Genomic DNA, 26,304 nt, shown 5'->3' with positions numbered 1-26,304 from the left:
GGCAGGTATGAACAAAGCTGCTATAAACATCCATGTTCTGCTTAACTAGGTGATGGCGCAGTGGATAGAGCATCGAGCTGGGACACTAAGGACCCAGGTTCGAAACCCCAAGGTCACCAGCTTGAGCATGGGCTCACTGGCTTGAATGCAGGGTTGGCAGCTTGAGCACAGCATTGGCAACTTGAGTGTGGGATCATAGACATGACCCATGGTCACTGGCTTTAGGCCAGAGGTCAGTGGCTTAAGCAAGGGGTCACTGTCTCAGCTGGAGCCCCCCCCCACATTCCCCTGGTCAAAGCAGGTATTAGAAAGCAATCAAAGAACAACTTAAGTGCCATAACAATGAGTTGATGCTTCTCATTTCTTTCTTTTCCCGTCTGTCCCTCTCTCTTTCTGTCACTAAAAAAATTAAATAAATAAATAAACAAACATCCATGATCAGGTTTTTGTGTGGATATGGGTTGTCTCTCTCCCTTTTTAAAAAATTGAGTATTTTGGTCTTTTCTGTGATCTTTAAAAATAGTCATCATTGTAATACTTTCTGATTCAGCTATACCAGGGGTTGGGAACCTATGGCTCACGAGCCAGATGTGGCTCTTTTGATGGCTGCATCTGGCTCACAGACAAATCTTTAATAAAAAAAAAATGTTAAAAATATAAAACACTCTCAAAAATATATATATAAAACATTCTCATGTATTACAATCCATTCATTTACTACCACCCATGTTCATGGTTGCGGGTGGCTGGAACCAATCACAGCTGTCCTCCGGGACAACACAAAATTTTTATTGGATAATGCGTAACATACACGGGTCGTTGTATGGCTCTCACGGAATTACATTTTAAGATACGTGGCGTTCATGGCTCTCTCAGCCAAAAAGGTTCCCAACCCCTGAGCTATACTAAACTTCCCATCTCTTTGTGAAAGATATATGAGTGACTGTGAGTGAGGAATGGGGCCAGATAGATGCCTTGATAATTTGTAATTATTTAATATCCTTATTTCTATGAAATATATTAAGTCTGTTATTTTATACATTTTATCAATATTTTTGGGACAGTACCTTTAAAGAGAACTGTTCACACTCTGTTTCTGACAGTGTACTCTGCATATTTTTAACTCATTTACTTTAAAATTTATTTTAATAAAACATGAGGTAGACCATCTTCACCCCTTCCTCTCTAAACAGAGCAGATAAAACCCTTGTAGCCATAGTGGTTTATTGAATTTCTTATTAAAACTGTATACCCTCTTTCTTAACACACTGTAAGGGACTTCATTAGTCTGTTGTTTTCTGAAAAGAACAGTGTGCTTTTAGGCACATTTATCAGTTTGTGTGGGAATATATTAAAAATAATTTAAATTTTTTTAATTTTTTAATTACAGTTAACATTCAAAAATAATTTTCATTGAAATGTGTCCACTTATTGGTATTCCAAACAAAATTTTAATTGTTAATGTTTTTTTCAAATGCTAAATATTGCATCTGGATTGGTGTGTAGTTTCCTAAGAAACCATATTAATTTTGATCTATTTAAAACAGAGCTTGTTCTAATGTTTTGAAACTAGTTAAGTGTTCTTTCATATGTGACAGTATACATGGTGATATTGTCATGATCCAGGATTTCTTTTGTTGGATGACTTTCCTAGTATTATTATCACTCCAAAATTTATTTTATATTGTCTCATACCTTTGAAAGCAGAAAATATTTTCTTTTCTTCATGACAGAATACAATCTTAAATACAACAGTTACTGTTTCTTTAGTTGTTTGACTTACCTCCAGAGGAATAAATTTGGGTTTCATTAGTTCTTTGTTGAAGCAGGCATTTTACTGAGTATCAATCAGTATTGATATATGTGTCCTGCATGTACCAGTGTATTTGCCATTGGATATTTTTGTTGAGAAATCTTAGAGACAATAAATTAAGTGCATGTGTTTACCTATGAATTTTGTGAGTCTTAATCAAAGAAAACTTATTTCAGCTTGAGCTGACTAAATCCTTGAAACTAGCCATTTATACTGATGTAAAACCAAAACATTAAAGGAAAGATCGCAGCAAGTAGCTTAAATATGTGAATAAATTTGGAAACATCTTTGCAAATTATGTTCTCAAATTTAATTTATGTGTGACATTTACAGGGATGTTGTGGAGATGATAGTGGTCTCATGGAAATAGAGGGAGCTCATCCATCACGGACAATGAGTATTAATGCTGCAGAGTTAAAACAGCTTCTCCAAAGCAAAGAAGAAAGTCCAGAAAATTTGTTCCTTGAATTAGAGAAACTTGTTTTGGTAAAAAACAAAAACAAAATAAAAATAGCAGTTCTAAGACATTTTTTTTTTTCTCATTTGACTAGTACAAGTGTTTCTAGATTGGTCTTTATACCATTTGAAATAATTCTTTGAGTTAATAATTTGGACTGGAATCCTTCATACTGTTATGAATCTTTTTTTATTTTTTATTGACTTGAGAGAGAAGAAGGGGGGAGGAGAGAGACAGAAACATCGATTGTAGTTTCATTTATTTATGCATTCATTGGTTGATTCTTGTATGTACCCTCATGAGGGATTGAACCTTGTCATATTGGGATGATGCCCTCATCAACTGAGCTACCCAGCCAAGGGCTTGTTAATGAATCTTAAGGAATAAATGAAGAGCAGTACTTTTTTAATTGTTTTTTGTTTGAATGCAGGTGCCCCCTGCTACCATTCTTTAGAAATTAAATGCCAAGTGGTTTTGGTGTTTGTTTTATTTTAATATCTTGAATGTTAAGTTTATAATTCCCTGATGGTGCTCCAAATTTTTGAGTAATGAAATAATACAGACTTTTCTACTAAAGAGTTAATAGATTTGGGGCATAAATGTTCTATTTTACCTGCATTTTCTTATTCTGTTTTTCTTTGTATTTAGGAACATTCAAAAGATGATGACAATCTAGAATCATTGTTGGACAATGTAGTTGGACTTAAGCAGATGCTGGAATCATCAGGTGATCCTTTACCTCTCGGTGACCAGGACGTAGAACCAGTACTTTCAGCTCCAGAATCTCTCCAGAATCTGTTTAACAATAGGTAAAACAATCAGTGTTTTGTGGTTGAGTAGATATTATATATACTGCTCACAAAAGTTAAGGAATATTTCAAAATGAATATGAAGTGATAAAAACATTTGAATTTTTTTTAATAAACAAGAACATCAGAAAAGCAAATGACAAGTCAAAGAAAGTTGTTTGATTATGCAAATGAGATGCAAAAGAAACTTTTATTTTATTGGTAAAGATACACTATACAGAAGGCTGAAAGTACTGGAGTATCTGCATGTTCCCTGATCCCCTAATTTTTGTGAGCAGTAGTGGCTGGGGTCTAGAGAGGGCCAGCTTGCTATTTTTCTGTAACAAACCATAGTAGTATAAATTCTAGCTTTTGCAGGTCACAGTAAGCCTCTGTTGCATATTCTTCTGTAGCTTTTCATTTGTTCCTTTTGTTTTTAAAAAACTTAAAAAATACAAGCCATTCCTACCTCCAGGCTGTACAAAAACAGGCCAGCAAAATGGGAGTCATAGTTTATTGCTCCCTGATACATGCCTTTTGATCTTTGGAGCATATAACTTTTTATTGTAATGGAATTATTCTTTAAATTTAGAAAAATTAAATATGGGCAGTTTCTGTACACATTGGTACAGTGTAATAAACTTGGCTTTTTGGAAGTAAAACAAGTGCTTTGTTTTATTTTACTGAAAGGTCAAAGTTGGTCAAAACAGGTTAGTTTCCAAGTTACTGGTTTTTTAAGGATATTTTATTCTTAAATAGCTTTTTGAAGGAGACTTTTTAAGTGTTAATTTTACTAATACTATTACAGGCTATCATTTTTTAATTGTACTTTCTACAGATTTTACTTAGAAGATAACCTAAAAACTTGATTTTGGAATTCTGCTTTTTACCAAATGCCTTTCCTGTTCCAGGACTGCATATGTGCTAGCTGATGTCATGGATGATCAGTTGAAATCTCTGTGGTTTACTCCATTTCAGGCTGAGGAGATTGACACAGATCTGGATTTGGTATAATTTTATTACTACATATTTACAATAAAGTTGATTTTTTGTTTCTCTGTGTAGTATTAGTTCTAAAATAGGTCCCATACTATGTAGCTGTTAAAAGTTTCTTTGGGGCCTGGGTGGCACAGTGGATAGAGCATTGGACTGGGATGCGGAAGGACCCAGGTTCGAGACCCCGAGGTCACCAGCTTGAGCGCGGGCTCATCTGGTTTGAGCAGAGCTCACTAGCTTGGACCCAAGGTCGCTGGCTTGAGCAAGGGGTTACTCGGTCTGCTGTAGCCCCATGGTCAAGGCACATATGAGAAAGCAATCAATGAACAACTAAGGTGTCGCAATGAAAAACTAATGATTGATGCTTCTCATCTCTCTCGGTTCCTGTCTGTCTGTCCCTGTCTATCCCACTCTCTGACTCTCTCTCTGTCTCTGTAAATTAAAACAAACAAAAAAACAAAACAAAACAAGAAAAAAGTTTCTTTGGGGACCAGTACTGTGTAATTTTTATGTCAGTCATCCACTTAAGTGGTGTCCAGGACTGTTTTATGCTACTTGTTTTACTCCTTTCTGGTTATTTATCTTATATGACAATAAGACATTTTAGGGGAAAATTATATTTTTGCAGATGTACTCTGAAGTATTTTTAAAAATATATTTGTAGAGTATAAAAATTATCTCAAAACTGTCGTTTTTTCTGTATTTGTGTTGTGATTTCTGCTCTTAATTTGGAGAAATGTAAAGACTGTATTTGTTAGAATAATGTAGTACTTATGCGAATTGACATACTTAATATGGAGTAGGGTTGAATATAATTCCACTAAGACTAAAAATTTTATGTAGTCTGTTTCATGTATCTCAGAGATGTATTTAAGGAGGATAATTACGGCCACATCTTAGAGTACCATATATCAATATATTATTTTTTTCTTGATCAAAGAAGTAAATATATTTGATATTTCTTGGTTTAAAAAATGCTAATATATATCATGTACATAAAACTAAAACAGTGATTCACATTAAAGTTTATTTAGTATATTGAGGGTACTCTTTCCTTCTTTAAAATATCACATACAATTACATTTAAATTTCATTTAAGAATTAATTTTGTTTTTTATTGTAAATTGGTCATTGATTCTTTAGAAGTGTGCTGTCCGGTAGAACTTTATGCAGTGACAGAAATGTTCTATATTCTGTCCAGTACAGTAGCCACTAGCCTAATGTGACTTGTGAGCAATGAAATGCTGCTAATGTGATTAAGGTACTACATTTTGTTTTTATTTAATTTTAATTAACTTAAAATTAAATAGCATGTCCAGGTTGTGGCGTAGTAGGTAGAATGTTGGCCTAGGATGCTGGGGACCCAGGTTTGAAACCCCGAGGTCGCCAGCTTGAGCATAGGATCCTGGCTTGAAGCCCAAGGTCGCTGGCTTAAGCAAGGGGTCACTGGCTCAGCTGGAGCCCCCAGGTCAAGGAACATATGAGAAAGCAATCAGTGAACAACTAAGGTGCCACAACTATGAGTTGATGCTTCTCATCCCTCTCCCTTCCTATCTGTCTCTAAAAAAAAAAATTAAATAGGCACATGTAATTAGTGGCTTTGGCCTCACAGATCTAAAACATATGTTACAAATTACTCTTTATTACTTTACTTTGAGTCTCAACTGTGTTGTGATAATGATGTGACCTTACATGGCTGGGGGAAATTTTAGTTTTGACAGTTTGAATTAAAACCTAAGTAAGTGTAATTGTCATTTCTCTGAAATTAAACTTAGGTTGGAACACCATTAAATGCATAGAACTTTGAGATCTGTGCCACAAAATTTTTTTACAGCAGCTATATTGACTATACAAGGCTTGCAGAGTATGTTATTTTCATATTCTTTTGAAAAAGTTATGAGGATACTACATTGTTAATTTGTATAGAGAAATTCTGAGTTTCTTGTCAGGCAGCAGAGATCTCTTAGATTAATAACACTTCTTTGAGGAGGAATGCCACCCCCCCACACACACACACGAAAAACCACAACTGAATTCCTAAGATGATATTTTTTAACTACCAATGATGTTGCTTTTTGTAAAGATAAGGGAAAGAGGCAGGCCTATAATTTATTTGAGTCATATAAATTATAAAAAATAAGAATTTTTGTAGTCAAATGTTACATTACTAGTTACATTTAAGGCGTATTTTTTATTTTAATTTTTATGACCACAGGTAAAAGTCGACTTAATTGAGCTCTCTGAAAAATGTTGTAGTGACTTTGACTTACATTCAGAATTAGAACGCTCATTTTTGTCAGAACCATCATCTCCAGGGAGAACCAAGACTACTAAAGGATTCAAACTTGGGAAGCACAAACATGAGACCTTTATAACTTCAAGGTAAAATTTATTTTACTGAAGATCTTTATTGTGGTCATGTAAGCTTATTTATTTTCAGGTGTTTTAAGATAGACCCATGACTATTAAAGGATAAAGGAAGTTGACATACTACTTGAATCATAAATATTGTTTGAGAATTTGTAGATAATAATTTGACTGGGACACACCCATTAGATTTGTTTATTATTCTACTTCCTGAGAGTTTGGAAGGTTTCAACAAGAGTGAACTGGATTGATTTAAATATTTGCTAGTCATATCACTAAAATGTAAGTACCATTCTTAGCTAGTTTTGTTGTATTTCCATGCAAAGTATAGGTGTTTTGTTTTTTTTTAAGATTTTATTTATTTATTATAGAGAAGGGGGGGGGAGCAGGAAGCATCAACTCCCATATGTGCCTTGACCAGGCAAGCCCAGGGTTTTGAACCGGCAACCTCAGTATTTCCAGGTTGACGCTTTATCCACTGCGCCACCACAGGTCAGGCGAAGTATAGGTTTATCGTGGAGATATTGCAGGTTCAGTTTCAGGCTACTGCAATAAAGTAAATAAAGTGAGTTAGGTGAAATTTTTGGTTTCTTGGTTATGTTTACACTATACAATAGTCGTATTAAGTGTGCAGTGTCATTATGTCTAAAAATCAGTGAACATACCTTAATTTAAAAATACTTGCCTGACCAGTGGTGGCACAGTGAATAGAATGTAGACCTGTGACACTGAGGTCCCCAGTTCAAAACCCTGAGTCACTGGCTTGAGCACGGGGCTTACCAGCTTGAGCATGGGATCATTGACATGGCCCCATGGTCATTGCTGTGAGGCCAAAGATTGCTGGCTGTAGCCCAAGGTTGCTGGCATGAGCAAGGGATCACTGGCTCAGCTGGAGCCCCTTGGTCAAGGCACATAAGAGAAGCAATCAGTGAACAGCTAAGGTGCCACAACTAGGAGTTGATGCTTCTCATATCTCTCTCTTCCCCTCTCACTCTTTCTGTTTCTCTCATGCACAAAAATAAATAAATAAAAATTTTAAATTCCAAAAAGCATACTTGATTACTGCCTGACCTGTGCTGGTTCAGTGGATGGAATGTCAGCCTGGAATGCTGAGGTCGCTGGTTTGAACCCCTGGGCTCACCAGGTCAGGTTACATATGAGAAACAATCAGTGAACAGTTAAAGTGAAGCAACTATGAGTTGATTCTCCTCTCTTCCCTCCCCTCCCTTCCCCTCCTCTCGCCTCCCCTCCCCTCCATTCCCCTCCATTCCCTCCCTTCCTCTCCACTTGTCCCCTTCTCTTCCTCTCTTCTCCCAATTTTTTTAAAAGATCAGTAAATACTTGCTTGCTAAAGAGTGCTGTTATCTGAGCCTTCAGTGAGTCATAATCTTTTTGCTGCTGTAGGATCTTTCTTGCCTTCAGCTTATAAAAAATCAGTATCTGTAAAGTTCAGTAAAGCATATTAAAGCAAGATTTGCCTCTTATATTTTACAAAGTTACCACAGTTGGAATAAGAAATAATTAAAATATAGTTTTCAATATTGCGAAGATTGACTTACATTTTCGTTGGAAATAGATATTTAAAAAATGTTTATATCGAGTATTTTTGTCTTAATAGTGGAAAATCTGAATACATTGAACCTGCCAAACGAGCTCATGTTGTACCACCACCAAGAGGAAGGGGCAGGGGAGGATTTGGACAGGGTATACGACCACATGATATTTTTCGTCAGAGAAAACAGAACACAAGCAGACCACCATCTATGCATGTGGATGACTTTGTTGCAGCTGAAAGTAAAGAAGTGGTTCCTCAAGATGGAATTCCCCCACCAAAACGGCCACTCAAAGTATCACAGAAGATTTCTTCTCGTGGTGGCTTTTCAGGCAATCGAGGAGGACGGGGTGCTTTTCACAGTCAAAATAGGTTTTTCACACCGCCTGCCTCAAAAGGTGACTACTTACATTTGTTCTCTAATGGATTAGGACGATTTTCAGTGGGTGTGCTGGAATAATTTTCAAAGCATGCAGTGTTTGACTATTTAGTCAGGTACAGACGGACCTTTTTTTCCCTTAGATCAGCGGTTCTCAACCTGTGGGTCGTGACCCCGGCGAGGATCGAAGGACCAAAACACGGGGTCGCCTAAAGTCATCAACCCACAGGTTGAGAACCGCTGCCTTAGATTGTCAAATAAAAAAGTGACAGCAGCAATAGATGTTCAGTGTGTATGAATCAAAATTACTTTTTTTTTTGGTCAGATGAACCACAAAAAAAAGGATTTCTTTTGGTGTGCCACAGAATTTTAGTAATTAGTTTATGTGAACCATGAGATGAAAGGTTGAAAGTCGCTGGGTTAGAATATTGAATAGAAGTGATTAAGGTGGTAGTGAGTCAGATGAAGTATTTTTCTCTGACTACAGTTAAGCTGCCTCTAGACCAGAGGTACTATTTGCAGAGTACTTTATTAGATAGAAAGAAAAGTATTTTTTAAGTTAACCTTTGCTTAATTGTACATGAGTGATGAGTTTAAGTCTTGGCTAATTATTTTTCTCTTTACGGTGAGAATTGTGTCTATTCTTTCTGTCTAATACATTATTTTCACAGGTATACTTATCAATTTCTTTAAGATTGTCACCAGTAATTCTCTTGCCTACTTGATTCCTAATGTTATATTTAATCTGTTTTAAATTGTTTCAAAATTTTAGAAACTGAGTTTATGCATAGAAATTATACTTCACTAGTAGATTGATGACATGTTTTCCTGCTGCTGAGTGAGGAGGTTGGAAATGAAAGAGAATAAGAGTTTCCATTAATAGCAAACACATAACTGGTGTAGGAACTGTTAGAAGCACTTGACAAATAATACTCTCACATCAACCCCATGACACGGGTTCTGGTGTTACAGCCACTTTACAGAAGAGAAAACTGTCAGCTGACCAGGACACATAAGTATAAGTGGTAGAAGTCTGTTAAGTCTTTTTCCAGAGCTTTTGCTCCTAACTACATATGATGCTGCCACTCTACAGTATATTTCATTTACAAAAATTTCAGTTTCTCTTTGCATACTTTTGAAAATTATGGAAAACTTGTCCAATCTTCTTTAATCCAACTGAAATCTTGAAAAAATATTTTGATTGTGTTACCTTTAGGAAACTACAGTCGTCGGGAGGGAACAAGAGGCTCTAGTTGGAGTGCTCAGAATACTCCTCGAGGAACTTACAATGAAAGTCGCGGAGGCCAGAGCAATTTTAATAGGGGGCCTCTTCCACCATTACGACCACTTAGTTCTACAGGTATACATTCTTCCTACTTGATATTGCTAGGAGAAGGAGGTGAATAATCTTTTTCAAATTGTTGAATGTCATGTACTCTGATTCTAGGAGAGAATATTTTAAAATGTATGCATGCATATAATTCTAAAGTCAATTTAATTTTATATCGGAATGAATTCCCAATGTACATGTTCTATAGAAATAATCAAAATATTAGATTCTGAACTTTGTGCACAACCTGCAGTTTCATGGTGATGTTCTCTGTTTTTATATTTCAATAATGAAAGCCAATCTTTAAGATATATTTTTGACCAAAGTATTTTCATAACAGAGGTCTCTTCATAAAGTGTATTGTATTTCTGGTTACAGTATTATCATATGTATATAAGCGTATAACCCTTAACAGCTTTGTTTGAAATATTCTAACCTATAAAACAATGTACCTATTTAAAGAGAACAATTCACACTGTCTTTTTACACATTCACAGAACTTGTACATGAATTTTATAAAAGCAAAGTAATTTCTATCTTGGTTCAAGCTCAGTGTATAGATGAGTATTCATATAATGGGGAAGAAAAGGATATTGCAACTAACTACTGTATTCTTTGTTTTACAGGCTACCGCCCAAGTCCTCGTGACCGTGCTTCCAGAGGTCGTGGGGGTCTTGGACCTTCCTGGGCAAGTGCAAATAGTGGCAGTGGAGGCTCAAGAGGAAAGTTTGTTAGTGGAGGCAGTGGTAGAGGTCGTCATGTACGGTCCTTTACACGATAAAAATTCTGGGGGAATATCCTAAGTGTATATGAGCATTTCATGACAACAAAAATAAAATAAGACATTGAAGGACCAATTTAGACTTAGCAGTTATCTGGAGACATCTGAGAGAATATTTTTATCTGAAGAAAGCAGATTTTGTTTGATACCTAACACAAGATTTCAATAAAAATCCAAACTTTGTATGTATGTTTTTATATATCTTTTTCTCCTTATAAGACTTATTTTAAAAATGTCTTAGGTAGAAAATGAATGATGAAATGACTTTTGTCTTAGTGTGTATCTTGCCTACACCACAGATGTTCTCAATACTTTCTCTGCTCATGATGCCCTTTATTTTATTTTTTTTAAATAACCTATTTAATATTAAAATATTTTTCCTTGGATTTGAGAGAGAGAGAGAGAGAGAACCATCAACTCGTTCTACTTAGTTCCATTTAGTTTTGTACTCATTGGTTGTTTCTCATATGTGCCCTGACCAGTGATGAACCTCAGTGCACTGGCATGGCACTCTGTCCACTGAGTACTGGGCCAAGGCTCGTGGTGCCCTTTAGTGTTACAGTAATTTCTTTTTACAGCACATCTAGGACAAAGAAATGCATAATACTTCCATTTATTAAGCAGTCAGGTCTAAACAACTTAATTTATATTATAAGCACTAGTAATGATGGACACTGCACAACTTTCAAACTTGGGATCAGTTTGGACTGGGACTGCCATTATCATTTCCTATTCCATTATGCTATTTGCACAGTACTTTTTATCACAACTGCTGAAAACCCAGTTTTGCAAAGATAATACTGTCATTGAAGGAAATACAGTGCTAATTTTGAATATGTAAACTACCTCAAACTTACAGTAGTTTGTGTCCAACAGATGTGTTCGCCTCAAAAATTTAAAATAAACTGTAGCACTTGTGTTAATTTACTAGATGTGCTGGTGCATGGTGTTGGGAACCCTTTTAGATGTAAAATAGAAACACAACACTCTTCTGCTATACATTAGAAATGTGTACATACTTTGTGTTTCAGCTTTATACCTACACATGCTATTTTATTACACAGTTACTTAAAGCCTAAAATGAGGTGTATCCTAATAGTTATTTTGGGAACCTGAAATATCTAATAAAATCTGAATTTTATATATAGGAGTAAAGGTAAGCAGAAAATGGGCTTGTTTTTCCCAAGAGAAAGCACACTGAACCTATAAAACTGACATAAAATGTGCAAAGAAGTGCACGAGTTTCATTTTATCCTTTATCTGTCTTGCTGAACTATTTGTGAGTGAATAGAAATTTGTTAGGAAAACACCTTTAATAAAAACTTAGCTACAGCCTGACCAGGTGGTTTCACAGTGGATAGGGCATTAGCCTGGGATACTGAGGACCCAAGTTCAAAACCCCAAGGTTGCCGGCTTGAGCTCAGGCTCACCAGCTTGAGCTTGGGGTTGCTGGTTTGAGCAAGAGGTCACTGACTGCTGGAGAATCCCAGTCGAGGCACATAAGAGAAAGCAAGCAATGAACAACTAAAATACCGGAACAAAGAATTGATGCTTCTTATCTCTCCTTTTCAATCTCTATCTCTCTCTCTCTCTCTCTCTCTCTCTCTCTCACTAAAAGAAAAGAACACCTCTGCTGTAAAGATTCTGATGTTTAAGTGAAAAGTAAAGCAAATCTTTCCATAACTAATGGCCTTAAAAAACCCAAGATAATGTAATTCTTAGTGTTACAGACTAATATTCATATAATGGGAAAGGAAAGGATATTGTAACTAAATACTGTATTATTTATAACCTATTAAGTTCATCTGTAAATACTCATTTTTTCACAGAAAGAATTAGAAGTTTGTCCCTAATATCTGATGCAAATATTGTAAAAATAATTGTTTTTAAAGTAATTACCTTTGTTAATAAGAACATATGACTATAATATAGGTACTTTTTTATGGAATGCCTCATAGTTTGTGTCATACTTGCACACGGGTCATGCTAATCTTCTCTGTATTGTTCCAACCTCAGTATATGTGCTACTGAAGCAAGCACTGTAGGTACATTTCTTTTCTTTTTTTTTTTTTTTGTATTTTTCTGAAGCTAGAAACGGGGGGGGGGGGGGGGGGGGGGAGGCAGAGTAAGACAGACTCCCGCATGCGCCGGACCGGGATCCACCCGGCACGCCCACTAGAGGGCAACGCTCTGCCCACCAGGGGGCGATGCTCTGCCCCTCCGGGGCGTTGCTCTGTCGCAACCAGAGCCACTCTAGCGCCTGGGGCAGAGGCCATGGAGCCATCCCCAGCGCCTGGGCCATCTTTGCTCCAATGGAGCCTCGGCTGCGGGAGGGGAAGAGAGAGAGAGGAAGGAGAGGGGGAGGGGAGGAGAAGCAGATGGGCGCTTCCCCTGTGTGCCCTGGCCGGGAATCGAACCCGGGACCTCTGCACAGCAGGCCGACGCTCTACCACTGAGCCAACCGGCCAGGGCTAGGTACATTTCTTGATTTGTTATTTAGCTTTAAATTGAATATAATCTTTAAGAAATATAAGGCAGTTACAGATACTACCTGACTGTTAGTGTAACACTCAGGAAATCAGGCCAGCCAAAGTAATAAATTATTACTGTAGAAGCAAAGTAATACCATGCAGATTAAAAATACCCTGATTGTTCTGGCCAGGGAGCTCAGTTGGTTAGAGCATTGTCCCAATATACTAAAGTTGTGGGGTTTAAATCCCTGGCCAGCCTGACCTGTGGTGGCGCAGTGGATAAAGCATCGACCTGGAAATGCTGAGGTCGCCGGTTCGAAACCCTGGGCTTGCCTAGTCAAGGCACATATGGGAGTTGATGCTTCCAGCTCCTCCCCCCTTCTGTCTCTCCTCTCTCTCTGTCTCTCCCTCTCCTCTCTAAAATGAATAAATAATAAAATAAAAAATAAAAAATTTAAAAAAAATCCCTGGCCAGGGCACATATAAGAATCAACCAATGAGTGCATAAATAAGTGGAACAACAAATCTGTCTCCTCTCCCTCCTTCTGTCTCTCTAAAATTAGTAAATTATAATGTGCTGATTAAGGATCTTACATAAACAAGAAGGGAAGGAATTCAACATGTTGATTATCCCTTGCATGCATACATTTACTCAATCTTTATAACAGTGCAGCAAAAGAGGTATTATTTTAATTTTACAAATGTAGAAAGCTGAGAAGCTTGACTCAAAAGTGATGGAGACTGACCTGTGGTGGCGCAGTGGATAAAGCGTCAACCTGGAAATGCTGAGGTCGCCAGTTCGAAACCCTGGGCTTGCCTGGTCAAGGCACATATGGGAATTGATGCTTCCAGCTCCTCCCCCCCTTCTCTCTCTCTGTCTCTCCTCTCTCTCTCCCTCTGTCTCTCCCTCTCCTTTCTAAAATGAATTTTAAAAAATATATGGAAACAGGATTAAAAATCATGTTAGCTAGTTCCTAATTTAAAAAAAAATTTCAATTATAGTTGATATGCAATATTTTATTAGTTTCAGGTGTACTATTCAGTGATTAGACATCTGTATAACCCACAAAGTGGTCACTCTGATAAATCTAATACCTATCTGACACCATGCATAGTTATTGGAATATTATTGACTGTGTTTCCTGTTATACTTTACATCCCCTTGACTATTCTACAACCACCAAATTGTACTCCTAATCCCTTCACCTTTTTCACTCATCCCTCCAACCCTCCTATCTGGCAACCATCAAAATGTTTTCTATATCTGAGTCTGCCTCAGTTCTGCTTATTCTTTTTCACATTCCATGTATAAGTGAAATCATGGCATTTGTCCTCTGTCTGGTTTATTTCACTCAGCACAGTACACACTAGGTCTGTTCATGTTGTCATGGACACAGGTTGCTTTCATATCTTGGCTGTTGTAAATAATGCTGCAGTGAATAGTGTTTTGGGTTTGTATGGATAAATACCCAGAAGTGGAATTACTGGGTCCTTCTTTGTCTCTTTTTTTTTTTTTTTTTTTTTTTTTTTTTTTTTTTTTTGGTGACAGAGGGACAGATAGGGACAGGCAGGAAGGGAGAGAGATGAGAAGCATCAATTCTTTGTTGCGGCACCTTAGTTGTTCATTGATTTCTTTCTCATGTGTGCCTTGACGGTGGGGGGGAGGCTACAGCAGAGCAAGTGACTCCTTGCTCAAGCGACCTTGGGCTCAAGACCTTGCTCAGACCAGATGAGCCCACGCTCAAGCAGGCGACCTCAAGGTTTCGAACCTGGGTCCTCCACATCCCAGTCTGACCCTATCCACTGAGCCACCACCTGGTCAGGCTCAGTTTTTTAAAGCCTCTGTTTTTAAGTCTATTTTATGTATACTGCTCACAAAAGTTAGCAGATATTGCAAAGTAAATATGAAGTGATAAAATATCCCCTAATTTTTGTGAGCAGTGTAGAATAACTTGTTACCCAAGCTTTTTTCTTTTTTATTTCCATTTTTATGAAGTACTTTTTTTCATCTCTTTACTTGCAGTCTGTGTCTTTCCATCTAAAGTATATCTCTTGTAGATACATATGTAAGGGTCTTGTTTTGTTATCCCTCCAGCCACATATGTCTTTTGATTGGGACATTTAACCCATTTATATTAAAGTAATTGAAGATAGATATATATTTATAGCCATTTTATTATTTCTATCTTTCTTTTCTTCAAGAAGACCCTTTAACATTTCTTGTAATACTGATTTGGTGGTGATGAACTCCTGTAGCTTTTTTTTGTCTGGGAATCTCTATCTTTTTTTTTTTATTCTAAATGACAGCCTTGCTAGTATGTGTTAATCTTGGTTGTAGGTGCTTTTCATCACTTTCAATAATTTGTGCCAGTCCCTTCTGGCATGCAAAGTTTCTGTTGCAAAATCAGCTGACAGTCGTATGGGAACTCCTTTGTAGGTAATTTAACTGCTTTTCCCTTGCTGCTTTTAATATTCTCTTTGTCTTTAACCTTTTGTATTTTAATTATGATGTATCTTGGAGTGGGCCTCTTTAAGACTGTACTTCCTGAACTTTTGTGTCTACTTCCTTAGCCAAGTTAGAGAAAATTTTTATCATTATTTTTTCAAATAGGTTTTCAACTTTTTGCTTGCCCTCTTCATTCTGCACCCCCATAATGCAATTGTTGATACCGTGTCCCAGAGGCTTCTTAAACTATTTTTATATTTTTGGATTCTTTTTCTTTTTTTGCAGTTCTGATTTGATGTTTTCTGCTAATGTATATACCAAATCACTGATTTCATCCTTTGCTTGATCTACTGACTTGTTGATTTCTTGTTATATATATGTGTGTGTATACATATATATACACGTGTGTGTGTGTGTGTGTGTGTGTGTATATTTTTTAAAGAAATGGACAAACAAGAAGGAAGAACAATGAGAAGCATCAGCTCATAGTTGCAGCACTTTAATTGTTCATTGATTGCTTTCTCATATGTGCCCTGACTAGGAGGCTCCAGCTGAACCAGTGACCCCTTGCTCAAGCCAGTGACCATAGGGTCCTGTCTCTGATCCCACGCTCAAGCTGGGGAGCCCACACTCAAACCAGATGAGCCTGCACTAAAGCCAGCGACCTCAGGGTTTTGAACCTGTGTCCTCGGCATTCAAGTCGTCACTCTCTCCAGTGTGCCACCACCTGGTCAGGCCCTATGTTGTTCTTTTTAATGGAATCAGATGGACTCTCATTAAAAACAAACAAACAGCCTGACCAGGCGGTGGTACAGTGGATAGAGCGTCAGACTGGGATGCAGAGGACCCAGGTTCGAGGTCGCCAGCTTGAGCGTGGGCTCATCAGGTTTGAGCAAAAGCTCACCAGCTTAGACCCACAGTTGCTGGCTTGAACAAGGGGTTATTCGGTCTGCTGAAGGCCCATGGTCAAGGCACATATGAGAAAGCAATCAATGAACAACTAAGGTGTTTCAACGCACAATGAGAAACTAATGATTGATGCTTCTCATCTCTCTCCGTTCCTGTCTGTCTGTCCCTGTCTATTCCTCTGACTCTCTCTCTCTGTGTCTGTAAAAACAAAAACAAAAAAACCCCTCTGTCCTTGTCCCTTAAATAATTTTTAGATTTCTATCTTTGAGCTCACTAATTCTCCTTTCTATATCGTCTGTTCTATTTGCACTGCTTTCTAATACATTATTTCATTTTTTGAGTTTTTCAACTCCAGAATTTGTTTCATTTATTACAGTTTCAATCTCTTTGGTAAAGTACTTATTTTAGCTTATTGATTTTATTCCTTAAATCATTGAACTGCCTGAGTTTTCTTAAATATTGAGGTTTTCATTACTGCTATTTTGAATTTTCTATCATTTAAAAAAAATTTCCATTGATAGGAAGAGAGGAGGTCGGGGGGGGGGGGAAAGAGAGAGAGAGAGAGAGAGAGAAGCATCACTTAATTACTCCATTTAGTTGTGTACTCATTGATTGCTTCTCTGCCCTGACTGGGGATTGAATCTGTAGCCTCATTGTGCCGGGATGACACTTTATCTGCTGAGCCCCTCGGCCAGTGCCTGTATTCTCTGTCATTTAGATCACAATCATCCATGACTTTGAGTTTGGTTTCTGGAGAAGTGTTGTTTTATTTTTGTGATGCCATGTTAACCTTGGTTGCTCATGGTGTGTGAGATGTTCCTCTGCCACCAAATTTGAAATAGTGAAAATAGTAAATACTTTTCTTATTTAGGTACCCTTTTTTGTTTTAACAGTTCAGCAGGCTGATAATTTTTTTTTCCATTAGGGGTGCTACAGTGCAATTTTTCTTTTTTTTTTTGTGTGTGTATTTTTTTGTATTTTTTTTTTTTCTGAAGCTGGAAACGGGGAGAGACAGTCAGACAGACTCCCGCATGCGCCTGACCTGGATCCACCTGGCACGCCCACCAGGGGCGACGCTCTGCCCACCAGGGGGCGATGCTCTGCCCCTCCGGGGCGTCGCTCTGCCGCAACCAGAGCCACTCTAGCGCCTGGGGCAGAGGCCGAGGAGCCATCCCCAGCACCCGGGCCATCTTTGCTCCAATGGAGCCTTGGCTGCGGGAGGGGAAGAGAGAGACAGAGAGGAAGGAGGGGAGAGGGTGGAGAAGCAAATGGGCACTTCTCCTATGTGTCCTGGCCGGGAATCGAACCCGGGTCCCCCGCACGCCAGGCCGACGCTCTACCGCTGAGCCAACCGGCCAGGGCCAACCTGTATTTACTACACAGGTTTCCCGCCCCTGGAATTCATTGTGCCCTGTGGTTGTAGCAGTTGCTGTCTGGGTGACTGGAGTGGTGGCTGTCACCACTGTGTCCTGGTCACCTGGGTCTTGCACCACTACTGTGGCTGTGTGATGTGGCAGGTTGGGGCAGGGAGTGGAGTTTGTGATCTCACTGCACTGCTGAGTGGTACCCTGTGGCTGCTGGTGCTGCTGTGCGATGGCTGGGAGACGGAAGATACGCCTCTTCTGCTGCTCGCAGGCTCTCTGGGGGTGTAAGCACTGCCAAAATTGGGGGAGGTGGTTGGATTCTTCGGTGCTTCCCTGCTGCTGTCCCCCTTTTCCATCTACTGAGAAATGCTGTGGGGGCCACCCATACTCCTCTGCCACTACTGTGTTACTGGGCCTTCAGGCTTAGTCATGGTGTCTGGGAAACCAGGATTTCAAGCTTCATCCTATTCTCCCCTCTATCAATGTGTGGATATTTGAGGCAACCCAGTATGCTGAGCATAGAAAACTTTGTTGGGTTACAAGTGTACTACTAGCCCTGGCCGGAGAGCTTGGTTAGTTTGAGCATCGTCTGAGATGTGAAAGTTGCCAGTTCAGTTCCTGGTCAGGGCACATACAGGAACAGATCAATGTTTCTGTCTCTTTTTCTCCCTCTCTCTAAAGTCAATAAATGTTTTTAAAATGTCCTAGTTTTAGATTGAAGGCAAGATACAAACATGCTGATGTCACTACAAGTAATAGTATTTTTATTTATTTTTTTGTATTTTCTGAAGTCAGAAACAGGGAGGCAGTCAGACAGACTCCTGCATGCGCCCGACCGGGATCTACCCGGCACGTCCACCAGGGGGCGATGCTTTGCCTATCTGGGGCGTCACGCTGTTGTGACCAGAGCCATTCTAGCACCTGAGGCAGAGGCCACAGAGCCATCCTCAGCGCCCAGGCCAACTTTGTTCCAATGGAGCCTTGGCTGCTGGAGGGGAAGAGAGAGACAGAGAGGAAGGAGAGGGGGAGGAGTGGAGAAGCAGATATAGGTGCCTCTCCTTTGTACCCTGGCCGGGAATCAAACCCGGGACTCCTGCACGCCAGGCCGACGCTCTACCACTGAGCCAACCGGCCAGGGCCCAAGTAATAGTATTTTTAAAATAGCTAAGTGAAAAAATAAAGACTTGATGTTACAATTGTATGTCTGACCATAAAGAACACCTTGGAATTGTTTTTACATGAGGACTAAAGTGAAATAATATATGTGATTTTTATCTTGAATTCATAGATTAGATCATAATGAGCCAGATCTTAAAATGGTCCTATAAAATCATGACCTACAGAAGGGAAAGCAAAAGAAAGCACTAGCAGCGGCCTGGAAAGTAAAATGAGAGAGGAGAATCAGGTGAAGAATAGCCAGTGAAAACGAGAAGATTTGGCATTTGATATTTTGGCCTCAATACTAGGGAGAAAACTGGCAGAGATATTTCTGTTAGCCTTGGAGAGTGCCTGCAGTGGTAACAGAATCCACTCTTCAGCTTCAGCTGATTGATACCACGGAAGACTGCTGGGTCCAGTTCTGATGCATCTTTTAACTTTTTGAAAAAGATTGAGCATGTCTAAGTGGAACAACAAATGTTTTCCTTCCCCCTCCCCTCTCTCTCCCTTCCTTTTTCTCTCTCTAAAAATCAATTAAAAAATTAAGCCCTGGCCAGTTAGCTTGGTCGGTTGGAGCATCCTCCCGCAGCATAGAGGTTGCTGGTTTGTCCCCAGTCAGGGCACATACAGGAGCAGCTTGGTGCTCCTGTCTCTCCCTGCTTCTCTCTCTTTAAAAAGAAGTGTGTGTGTTTAAACTTAATTGTACATTAAAATTGTTTATAGCTCTAGCTGGGTGGCTCTAGTGGTATGGTGGCTCAAGTGGTTGGGGCATCATCTCACACCAAACTTGCAAGTTTGCTCCACAGGCACATACAGGAATCAACCAACAAATACATGAGTGGGTAAAACAAGAGTCGATGTTTTTTTCTCCCTTTCTCTAAAATCAATAAATTTTTTTAAATGTTTATAATTGTGGTAAAAATATATACCATTTCATCATTTTTTAGCATACAGTTCGTTAGGATTAAATATAGATCACATTGTTACACAATCTCCAGAACTTGTAAATTGGAAATGCTGTAGCCCTTAAACAACTGTCATTCCCATCTCCAGTCCCTCACAACCACCGTCTACTTTGTGAATTTGCCTAGATAACCTATATAAGTATCTTTTTATCACTGGTAATTTCATTTAGCATAATGTCTTCTAGATTCATCAGTCTAGTAGCATATGTAGATATTCCCTTATAGGGCTGAATAATATTTCATTTTATATATATATACACATTTTGTTCATCAGTTGAAGGACATAAATTACTTCCACTTTTTGGCCATTGTGAATAATGCTGCAATGTACATGGGTGTATAATTATCTGTTCAAGATCCTCCTTTCAATTCTTTGAGGTATATACACAAAATTAGGATTGCTGGCTCATGTGGTAATTCTAATTTTTTTTTTTTTTTAAGTGAGAGGTGAGGAGGCAGAGAGACAGGCTCCCACACGCACCCAGACCGGGATCCATCTGGCAAGCGCCCTATCAGGTGATGCTCTGCCGGTCTGGGCTGCTGCTCCATTGCTAGGCAACCAAGCTCTTCTAGCACCTGAGGCAAGGCCATGGAGCCATCCCTAGCTCCCAGGGCCAACTTTTGCTTGAACCATCCTAGTGGGAGGGGAAGAGAGAAAGAGAGAGGTGGGGGAAGGGGTGGAGAAGCAGATGGTCGCTTCTGTGTGCCTTGACTGGGAATCGAACCCAGGACTTGCACACACCACGCCAACGCTCTACCGCGGGCTGGTAATTCTAATTTTTTCCAAGAATTGTTACAGTGTTTTTCCATAGTGCCTATACCATTTTACATTTCTACCAACAAGGATCTAATTTCTCCTCATCCTTGCCTACATTTGTTACTTTTTTTTTTCTTAATTTTTTTTTTTTTTTTTTTTTCATTTTTCTGAAGCTGGAAACAGGGAGAGACAGTCAGACAGACTCCCGCATGCGCCCGACCGGGCTCCACCCGGCACGCCCACCATGGGGCGACGCTCTGCCCACCAGGGGGCGATGCTCTGCCCATCCTGGGCGTCGCCATGTTGCGACCAGAGCCACTCTAGCGCCTGAGGCAGAGGCCACAGAGCCATCCCCAGCGCCCGGGCCATCTTTGCTCCAATGGAGCCTTGGCTGCGGAAGGGGAAGAGAGAGACAGAGAGGAAAGCGCGGCGGAGGGGTGGAGAAGCGAATGGGCGCTTCTCCTGTGTGCCCTGGCCGGGAATCAAACCCGGGTCCTCCGCACGCTAGGCCGACGCTCTACCGCTGAGCCAACCGGCCAGGGCTGTTACTTTTTTTTTTAATAGTAGCCATCTTCATGGGTTGTTGTTCTGACTCTTAAAGAGAATTAATGTATAATTTATTTTATTTTCTTGTTGTTTTTGTTGTTTTTTGTTTTTATTTTTATTTTATTTTATTTTATTTTGTATTTTTCTGAAGCTGGAAACGGGGAGAGACAGACAGACTCCCGCATGCACCCGACCGGGATCCACCCGGCACGCCCACCAGGGCGATGCTCTGCCCATCAGGGGGCGTCGCTCTGCCGTGACCAGAGCCACTCTAGCGCCTGGGGCAGAGGCCAAGGAGCCATCCCCAGCGCCCGGGCCATCTTTGCTCCAGTGGAGCCTTGGCTGCGGGAGGGGAAGAGAGAAACAGAGAGGAAGGGGAGGGGTGGAGAAGCAAATGGGCGCTTCTCCTATGTGCCCTGGCCGGGAATCGAACCCGGGTCCCCTGCACTCCAGGCCGACGCTCTACCGCTGAGCCAACCGGCCAGGGCCTAATTTATTTTCAAGTATGGCAATTACTAAAATTTAAAAACTAAAAACATATTAGCCAAACAAAACATGGGTGCAAGGCAAAATGCAGCCAGAGGGTTCCAGCCTGAAGATGATCTATTTTAGAAATGGAACTGGATTACTAGAAAAACAATTCATTTGGGACTGTGAAATTCAACAAGTAAATTTGTGATAAAAAATGATGTTACAGAAGAGTTTTCTGAAGCGAAGAAGCCTGGGTTTGAGAACTGGCTCATCACTAGCTATGCAACTTTAATCAATTTTAATCTCTTCTCTTAAAAGTCTGCTTTACCTACCTCACTGGGTTTTGGATAGTAAAAGTATGTACTTAAATTTTTTATATATATAGAGCAATATATTTTTTTAATTTTTGAGGTCTACCCCATTACATTGTTCTCTCTCTCTTTCTCTCTCTCTCTCTCTCTCACACACACACACACACACACACACAACGTGTCAAGAGAAGGGATAACTAGGAAAGTCAAATCCTTGTAGGGGAGGTAACATTAGAACCAGAGTTTAAGAAGGAATAGAAGTTTGCAAGGCATCAAAATAAGGTGGGAGGAAGAGAGCATGCTATGAAAAACATGAACAAGTATACATCTTGGTGGACAGATTCACTATTTTATTGAGGTCTACTATGTACCAGGCCTGGGGACACATGGACCACTACAACCATCTGTGCCCTAAAGGAGTGTAAATGTAGTGGGCAAAAGAAAAACAATTATAAAATCTAATGGTAGCCTGACCAGGTGGTGGTGTAGTGGATAAAACATCAGACTGGGATGCAGAGGACCCGGGTTCGAAACCCAGAGATTGCCAGCTTGAGCGCAGGCTCATCTGGCTTGAACAAGGCTCACCAGCTTGAGCCCAAGGTCAGCAGACTTGAGCAAGGGGTTACTCGGTTTGCTATAGCCCCCCAGGTCAAGGCACATATGAGAAAGCAATCAATGAACAACTAAGGTGCCACAATGAAGAATTGATGCTTCTCATCTCTCCCCCTTCCTGTCCCTATTCTGTCCCTATCTCACAAAAATAAATTAAAAAATCTAATGGTATTACAGGACAGTAACTGAGAGGTCGTATAGAGCAGTGGTACCCAACCTTTTTTGGGCCACAGACCGGTTTAATGTCAGAAAATATTTTCACGGACCGGCCTTTAGGATGGGATGGATAAATGTATCACGTGACCGAGTCAAGCGTCAAGAGTGAGTCGTAGACGGATGTAACAGAGGGAATCTGGTCATTTTAAAAAAATAAAACATCATTCAGACTTAAATATAAATTAAACGGAAGTAATGTAAGTTATTTATTCTTTCTCTGAGGACCAGTACCGGTCCGCGGCCCGGGGGTTGGGAACCACTGATATAGAGTATGAAGGGAATACTGGCATGATGGCTAATTGAGCTTAGGGCCAATTAGAAAAGGTTTTCTTAAGAAGGTAAAATCTGCCTGACCAGGCGGTGGCGCAGTGGATAGAGCGTCGGACTGGGATGCAGAAGGACCCAGGTTCGAGACCCCGAGCTCACCAGCTTGAGCGCGGGCTCATCTGGCTTGAGCAAAAAGCTCACTAGCTTGGACCCAAGGTCACTGGCTCCAGCAAGGAGTTACTCGGGCTGCTGAGGCCCCCGGTCAAGGCACATATGAGAAAGCAATTAATGAACAACTAAGGTGTTGCAAAAAAACCTGATAATTGATGCTTCTCATATCTCTCCATTCCTATCTATCTATCCCTCTCTCTGACTCTCTCTCTGTCCCTGTAAAAAAAAAAAAAAAAAAAAGTAAAATCTAAAATCTTAAAGGAAGAAAAGAAATAATGCTGAGCACAAGGAATATGGACGGGCAAGAACAAAAAGTCAAGAGCTTTTCAAAGTGATCCTATGGATTCTGAAACTTTACCCACAAAGAGTTGTTAGAGGGCTTTTGTTTGCTTGTTGTTTGTTTTTTAAGTGAGAGGAGGGGAGATAGTGAGACAGACTTCTACCTGTACTCTGACCAGGTTCCACCCAGCAACCACCATCTGGGGGCTGATGCTCTGACCAACTAGTTATCATTAGTGCTTGGGGCCAAGTTCAAACCAATCGAGCCACTGGCTGTAGGTGGGTAAGAGGGAGAGACGAGGGAGGGGAAGAGAAGCAGATGGTCACTTCTTTGTGCCCTGACCAGGAATCAAACCCAGATGTCTGCATGCTGGCCAAAGCTCTATTCACTGAACCACCGGCCAGGGTCTGTTAGAGGGGTTTTTTTGTGTGTGTTTTTGTTTGTTTATTTGTTTTACAGAGACAGAGAGGGATAGACACAGGAACAGAGAGAGATGAGAAGCATCAATCATTAGTTTTTTGTTGTACATTGCGACATTTTAGTTGTTCCTTGATTGCTTTCTCATATGTGCCTTGACTGCGGGCCTTCAGCAGACCTAGTAACCCCTTGCTTGAGTCAGCGACCTTGGGTCCAAGCTGGTGAACTTTTGCTCAAACCAGATGAGCCCACGCTCAAGCTGGCAACCTTGGGGTCTCGAACCTGGGTCCTCCACATCCCAGTCTGACGCTCTATCCACTGCGCCACCGCCTGGTCAGGCAGAGGTTTTTAAACAAGAAGGTCACTTGATATTTGTCTTTTAGTAAGACAAATCGGGTGACAAGATGAAGCATGTGCCAGAGAAAGGAGAGATTGGCAGGGAGAACATTGAGCTCATACAAAAAATGGTAAAGGCCTGAAGTAAGGCTCAAATGACATGAGTTTACTGAATGAGTAAATGATTTCATGAAGAAAGAAGAAATATGGAGATAAATTTACACTCATTAAACTGAGGTATCTGTAAGATATCTGGGTGGCTACATCTAGAAGGCAGTTGGAAATATATGTAGATCCCAAGTGGGTTTTCTAATTCAGCTAAGGCTATGGGTGTGCCATTACACCAAGTAACTATAGGAGAAGAGAAAAGAATAGGCATAATATGATGTGCATATGTGTTAGCCCAGTGATGATGACTGATGACTAATAGGAAGATGAATATACAAGTCTGGACTGGGGATAAACTGGGATTCATCAGTGTTTGGGAAGCAGCTAAGGCCAAGACACAGGAAGGAGATCTCCCAGGAAGAGATCATAAATCAAGAAGAGAGGTTACCTAGGAAATAAAGCTAACATTAACCTAGTTCTTACTATGGATCATTTAATCTTTACAATCACCTATGCAGTAGATACATACTATTATTACGTTTTAGAGGTAGTTAAGCAACTTTCTCATAAGACAACAATAAAAAGTCAAGACCTAGGAGAGATAAGAAGTGAATCAGGAGCAAGCAATGTTTGAAATCAGGTTAAAGCAGGGGCCAGGAAACTTTGGCCATAAGCCATAAGCGCCACATATTTTAAAATGTAATTCCGTGAGAGCCATATGACGACCTGTGTACGTTAGGCATTATCCAATAAAAATTTGGTGTTGTCCCGGAGGACAGCTGTGATTGGCTCCAGTCACCCGCAACCATGAACATGAGCAGTAGGAAATGAATGGATTGTAATACATGAAAATGTTTTAGATTTTTAACATTTTTTTAAATTAAAGATTTGTCTGCAAGCCAGATGCAGCCATCAAAAGAGCCACATCTGGCTCGCAAGCCATAGGTTCCCGACCCCTGAGTTAGCGGAATTAAGAGGTAATCTATGGTCAGTCAGTATTATGGAAAATTTAAGTAGAAAAAAAAATGGAGGAAAAAAGGAGGATAGGACATTAATAGCTACAATTTACTTCTACAATTAGTTTCAGAAAAGACAAAGAAATATGTTGGATTTGGTTGCAAAATAAGTTGAGGAAGGGAAAAACCTGGTCATAACACTAGTATCTCAAGAGGTCTAGCAATTAAGACACCAGGCACTGTTTACTTTGTCAGTAACACTGTGTAGGGCACCAGGGTACCTGTACCACCTCTCTCATTTGAAGTTTAAATTTTAAAAGATACATAATATTTGGAAATGCTAGAAAACTTGTTCAAAATCATATAGCCAATAAGTAGCAGTGGAAACATTTACACCCAAGGTTATGTAAAGCTGACTAGATATTTTTAAAACTTATTTTTGTAGATAACTTTTAAAATGCAACACACTAGCCTGACCAAGCGGTTGCGCAGTGGATAGAGCATCAGACAGGAATGAGGAGGACCCAGGTTCCAGACCCCGAGGTCACCAGCTTGAGCGCGGGCTCATCTGGTTTGAGCAAAAAAGCTCACCAGGCCCTGGCCGGTTGGCTCAGCGGTAGAGCGTCGGCCTAGCGTGCGGAGGACCCGGGTTCAATTCCCGGCCAGGGCACACAGGAGAAGCGCCCATTTGCTTCTCCACCCCTCCGCCGCGCTTTCCTCTCTGTCTCTCTCTTCCCCTCCCGCAGCCAAGGCTCCATTGGAGCAAAGATGGCCCGGGCGCTGGGGATGGCTCCTCGGCCTCTGCCCCAGGCGCTAGAGTGGCTCTGGTCGCAACATGGCGACGCCCAGGATGGGCAGAGCATCGCCCCCTGGTGGGCAGAGCGCCGCCCCTGGTGGGCGTGCCGGGTGGATCCCGGTCGGGCGCATGTGGGAGTCTGTCTGACTGTCTCTCCCTGTTTCCAGCTTCAGAAAAATGAAAAAAAAAAAAAAAAAAAAAGCTCACCAGCTTGGACCTAAGGTCGCTGGCTTGAGCAAGGGGTTACTAGGTCTGCTGTAGCCCCACGGTCAAAGGCACATATG

The 26,304-nt window shown here is 40.3% G+C and overlaps 1 protein-coding gene and 2 non-coding genes across 4 annotated transcripts in view; 1 reads left to right on the top strand and 2 right to left on the bottom strand.

Annotated features, from left to right (window-relative positions):
• Positions 1 to 12,066, top strand: part of VIRMA (vir like m6A methyltransferase associated) — an 82,399-nt gene extending 70,333 nt beyond the window's left edge. The window contains exons 18-24 of one of the 2 annotated variants that reach the window (XM_066379139.1): positions 2,147 to 2,299; positions 2,919 to 3,079; positions 3,970 to 4,066; positions 6,270 to 6,436; positions 8,040 to 8,371; positions 9,569 to 9,712; positions 10,309 to 12,066. In XM_066379139.1, the coding sequence (XP_066235236.1) occupies positions 2,147 to 2,299; positions 2,919 to 3,079; positions 3,970 to 4,066; positions 6,270 to 6,436; positions 8,040 to 8,371; positions 9,569 to 9,712; positions 10,309 to 10,463 (1,209 nt within the window). In that variant the 3' untranslated portion in view covers positions 10,464 to 12,066. The remainder of the gene's footprint in view (positions 1 to 2,146; positions 2,300 to 2,918; positions 3,080 to 3,969; positions 4,067 to 6,269; positions 6,437 to 8,039; positions 8,372 to 9,568; positions 9,713 to 10,308) is intronic. The other variant, XM_066379140.1, reaches the window with a different exon arrangement.
• Positions 12,067 to 12,399: 333 nt separating this feature from the next.
• On the bottom strand, positions 12,400 to 12,503 carry LOC136401986 (U6 spliceosomal RNA). Its single transcript, XR_010750903.1, has one exon. It is a non-coding gene; the product is annotated as a U6 spliceosomal RNA (small nuclear RNA).
• A 356-nt stretch (positions 12,504 to 12,859) lies between these two features.
• TRNAS-GCU (transfer RNA serine (anticodon GCU)) lies at positions 12,860 to 12,935 on the bottom strand. The gene has a single exon. It is a non-coding gene; the product is annotated as a tRNA-Ser (tRNA).
• Positions 12,936 to 26,304: the final 13,369 nt, after the last annotated feature.

Source organism: Saccopteryx leptura, chromosome 3 (assembly GCF_036850995.1).
Source record: "Saccopteryx leptura isolate mSacLep1 chromosome 3, mSacLep1_pri_phased_curated, whole genome shotgun sequence".
Lineage (NCBI taxonomy): Eukaryota > Metazoa > Chordata > Mammalia > Chiroptera > Emballonuridae > Saccopteryx > Saccopteryx leptura.
The sequence above is the reverse complement of the archived record's forward strand: the minus strand, read 5'-3'. Positions and strand labels throughout refer to the sequence as shown.